General features: G+C 69.9%; 2 protein-coding genes across 2 annotated transcripts in view; one reads left to right on the top strand and one right to left on the bottom strand.

Annotated features, from left to right (window-relative positions):
* Positions 1–9: 9 nt before the first annotated feature.
* MNEG_11919 (hypothetical protein) lies at positions 10–1,907 on the top strand (the record flags this gene model as incomplete). Its single annotated transcript, XM_014039610.1, has 3 exons — positions 10–1,074; positions 1,362–1,501; positions 1,736–1,907. Coding segments are annotated over 3 exons (1,377 nt in total), but the record flags the coding sequence as incomplete, so codon positions are not given.
* Positions 1,908–2,668: 761 nt separating this feature from the next.
* Positions 2,669–4,147, bottom strand: part of MNEG_11918 (hypothetical protein) — a gene marked incomplete at both ends in the record, with an annotated part of 1,998 nt that continues 519 nt past the window's right edge. Inside the window, 2 exons of the mRNA XM_014039609.1 lie at positions 2,669–3,080; positions 3,800–3,915. Of these exons, the coding sequence (XP_013895063.1) occupies positions 2,669–3,080; positions 3,800–3,915 (528 nt within the window). The remainder of the gene's footprint in view (positions 3,081–3,799; positions 3,916–4,147) is intronic.

Raw genomic sequence — 4,147 nt, 5'->3', positions numbered from 1 at the left:
GCCGAGGAGCTTGCGCGCGGGCGCGAGGCGGCGGCGGCGGCGGCCGCCGCTGCGGCCTCGCGCGCAGAGGCCGTCGAGGCCGCCGCCCAGGCCGCGCGCGCTGAGCTGGACTCCGTCAAGGAGGCGGCCGCAGCCGCGGCGCGCGAGGCGGCGAGCGGGGCGGGGGCCGAGCTTGAGGCAGCCCAGGGGGAGCTTGCGGCGCTGCAGGAGCGCCTCGCCGCCGTGGAGGGGGACGCGAAGGGGCGGGAGGGCGAGGTTTCGGATCTGCAGGCCCGCCTGGCGGCGGCCGCGGGCGACCTCGAGGTGGCACGCGAGGCGGCTGCGGCGTCCAAGGCGGCCGGCGACGCGGCCGTCGCGGAGGCGGCAGCCCTCGAGGAGAAGCTCGCGGTGGCCGAGGCGGCGTCACAGGCGGCCGCTGAGGCCGCCGCCGAGGCCGCCGCGGCTGAGGCAGCCTCGCTGAAGCAGCAGCTGGCCGAGGCCGTGGCGTCCGCCACCGCCGCTGCTGCGGTGGCGGCCGCGGACGCGGGGATCGCCAAGGAGCAGCTCGCCGCGGCCGAGGCGGCGTCCAAGGCGGCCGCCGAGGCCTCGGCGGCCGACGCGGCGGCGCTCAGGCAGCAGCTCGCCGCCGCCAAGGCCGCGGCGGCGTCGTCGGCGGCGGAGGTCGCGGCGGCCAAGGAGCAGCTGGCCGCTGCCGCGGCCGCCGCCGGCGCGGCCGGGGACGCCGCCGCCGCTGAGCTGGCGGCCCTCAAGGTACGCCTGGACGAGGCGCTCGGCCGCGCGCAGGCGTCGGAGGCGGAGCGCGACGCGCTGCAGGCAGAGCTGCGCGACGCGCGCGCGGCGCAGGCGGCCCAGCCGGGCCCCGAGGTGGATGAGTTGAAGGATCGGCTCGAGGCCGCCGAGGCGCGCGGCGAGGCGGCGGCCGCGGTGCTCAACGCGGTGCAGGCAGAGAAGGATGAGCTGGCGGCGCACGCGGGCCAGCTGCGCAAGGCGCTGACTGCGGCGGAGGCACGGGTGGAGGAGGCGCGGGCGGCGGCGGAGCGGGACGCGGCGAAGGCTGCGGAGACCGTCAAGCGGGTGCGCGGTTTGCATCGCGTGTGTTATCTTGGGTGCTCTTTGATTGTGGGGACTGAAATCAAGCATGATGTGACCACATATGCATGTGCGCGTAATGCGGGCACGTGCGTGTACATGTGTGCATGCGTGTGCCAGCGAGCTTGGCCATCAGCACGAGCGCCCTGCTGGCTACCTCACCCACCCGATTGGACAGCGTAGATCGAGTGCGACTGCGCTTGAGCCCATCTTCACCACTGATTTGACCACCCCCCTCGCCCAACACCCCCTCACCCTCCTTCACCCTGCAGCTGGAGGACGAGGCGGAGGGCAGCCTGCAGCAGTGCCTGCTGCTGCAGGCGGAGACCGCCAAGCTGAAGGCCTCGCTGGCTGCGCTGGAGACGGAGACATGCCACAGGCGCGGGGCGGCGCGCTGCTTCGGGAGTCTGCAGTGGGGGTGGCCGGGGTCTGCTGCCACGCACGCTGCGGCCTTGTGTGCTTTCAGCCCCACTTACGCGCTGGCCGACCACCTTGCCGTTGCAGCACTAAGTGTGTTGCTCTCCGCTCGGTCTCCAGACCCCAGCTCCCACATCGACAGCACACCTCCGACCTGCGGCCCCTCCATAACACCCTCCCTCAAAATCCCGCCCCCCTCCCCACACCCCCAAACCTCTGACCCCCCCAGGGAGGGTGTGCTGGACCTGGTGGCGAGCGAGCTGGCGGAGCTGTCAGACGCGGGCGCCGTGCTGGCGTCCCTGCAGGCCAACCTGCCGCCGGCGGCGCCGGGCAACCCCTCCACCAGCAACCCCGGCGGCCTGCCGGCGGCGGCCGCGGCCGCGCGCGAGCAGGCGGCTTGAGGTGTTCTCGCCACCCCTCGCCGGCCGCGGCGACGAGGTCAGTTGGCGTGGGTTGGGGCAGCAGGAATGGCAAGGCGGATGCGGGCCTGCATGTAGCGCAGTGGCAGGGCAACACACATCAAGCAGGAGGGGTGCATTTGAGCACATCAACAGGATGGCACCGACGAGCATTGGCTGGCCACCCCATGCCGCTGCACTTACGTGATCCCCTTTTTCCAATGGCCAGTATATTGCATGCCCTTCCTGGGTCTTTATTTCGCAAGCATGCCAGGCGGACTGCGCGTGGAGAAAGCAGACAGAAATTCCAGGTGCCTTGTGGCGAGCACACCGCATGCGCGCCCCTCGCATCCGCGCTTTGATGCCAGCACATCTGTGATCCCCCCTGTGGGCACGCCGCCGCGCACCCGCAGCGCGTCATGCGCGTCAGCTCTCATCTGACGACTCGATTGCGAGTGCCCTTATTCCTGCCTTAAACATTCACTTTTATGTTACCGCCGTTGCGCGCTGGCACACGAGCGCGCAATGTGCGGCGCTCAGGCGCTGCGGCACCGGGGCCAGCGCCAAAAATAAACACGAACGATGAACACGTCACTGCATCTCAAGAGTGTAAACTGCTTGCAACCGCTGACAAGGGCACAAAGAAATGCAGGGCAAATGTATCCACACGCAGGAATGCCCTCAGCAGGGATGGGGGTCGAAAACAAAAACAAACATCAACAGCGTGCCAGGGGATGCGTGCATGTCGGCGTCGGTGGGGGCAGCTAAGCCTCCGCGGGCCCTGTCACACCCGCCCGGCCCTCTGCTCGTATCTGCCGGAGCAGCAGCTTGAAATTCGATGTGAGGACCACGGGCTCGCTCGCGCCCACGTCAGCCTCCAGATCCGCCCGCTCCTGCTGCTGCTCCCCGCCCGCCGCGCCCGCCGCCGCCGCCGCCGCCTCCTCCCCTCCGCCCGCCGCCGCCGCCGCGCCGCCGCCGCCGCCGTCCGACGGCCGCTGCTCCACGCCGCTGCGCGCCTCGTCCTCGGGGTCGCTGGACGCGAGGGCCGAAATGGCGACGCCCACCGACACCACTCTGTCCTTGGGCAGCTCCATGCGGCCCTCCACCAGTCGGCCCTTGTAGGTCAGCAGGAACGCCCTCAAGGGGATGCGCACGTCCGTCCAACCCGCGGACCGCCTGGCAGGGTCGGCCCCAGGGGGTGTGGCGGCGCGTCGTGGCGCAGGCGGGCGGGCGCGGGTGACTAGGGCGGCATTTGGGGCCTGGGGCGCAAACGCAGACCCCGAGCGGCGTGCGGGGCGGAACGACACGACACGCACTAAGCATCGTGGAACCGGCAGCGCCGCCGCCACGGCCCGCGATGGCGCCTGCTGCCTCTTTTTTCCCCCTGCGCCGTCCCGCGGCCTGCGCAGCTCGCCTGGTGGTGAAGGGGGCCTGCCAGACGTCGCCGACGCCGCCCGCGAGCGAGTCCACCCGCACGTTTGCCATGTAGGTGTGCCCGTCGCCACGGACGGTGTATACCAGGTGGGTGAAGACGTCCAGGTCAAAGTAGTCGCCGATGTGGGTCACCTGGTGTCATGGTGTAAGAAGGGCTAGTGTTGGGGTTGCTGTTGGGAGGATTTCTCATGTGGGCTGAGTATGAAGGTTCTTGTCATGTAGACACAGGCATATGCATACTGTGTATATGCATATATGTGCTAATACGTATGCATATGTGACTGTATATGTAAATGTCCACACATGTACATGCATGTGTCAGCGTGCCAATGCGCCCGGCGGCGTGCGAGCTGGCGCGCATGCTGGCGGTGATTGCGCAGCGGCTGGTCAGACACAGGTCAACGTGGCTGGGAGACGAGGGTGCAGGCGTCCCAGTGTGCACGGGGTTGGGTGCAAAAGACGGGCGCGGGCGCGGGCGCGGGCGCGCCTTGCTGTTGGCGGCGCAGTAGCCGGCGCGCGCCAGGTCAGCGTCGTCGTCCAGCTCGGTGCTGCAGCGGCCGGTGAACGCCGCGGCGCCCTTTGAATGGAGGCGGTTGGGATGGGACGGGAAGCGCCTGAGCAGCAATGTTGATTTGGGAACGTACTGCTCCGGAGACGAGCTGTCCGCGGCCACGGCTGGGCGCCCGGGCCGAGTGCCAGGCGCTGCTGAGCAGGCTGGGCCGGCGGCTGGCAGCTGCCCCGGCAGGCTCGCGTCCTGATTAAGCGGGCGTGCAGCAATCCGTAGGCGTAGCATGCATGTGTCTCTGCCC

Source organism: Monoraphidium neglectum (assembly GCF_000611645.1).
Source record: "Monoraphidium neglectum strain SAG 48.87 unplaced genomic scaffold scaffold02968, whole genome shotgun sequence".
In the NCBI taxonomy this organism is placed as follows: Eukaryota; Viridiplantae; Chlorophyta; class Chlorophyceae; order Sphaeropleales; family Selenastraceae; genus Monoraphidium; species Monoraphidium neglectum.
The sequence above is the reverse complement of the archived record's forward strand: the minus strand, read 5'-3'. Positions and strand labels throughout refer to the sequence as shown.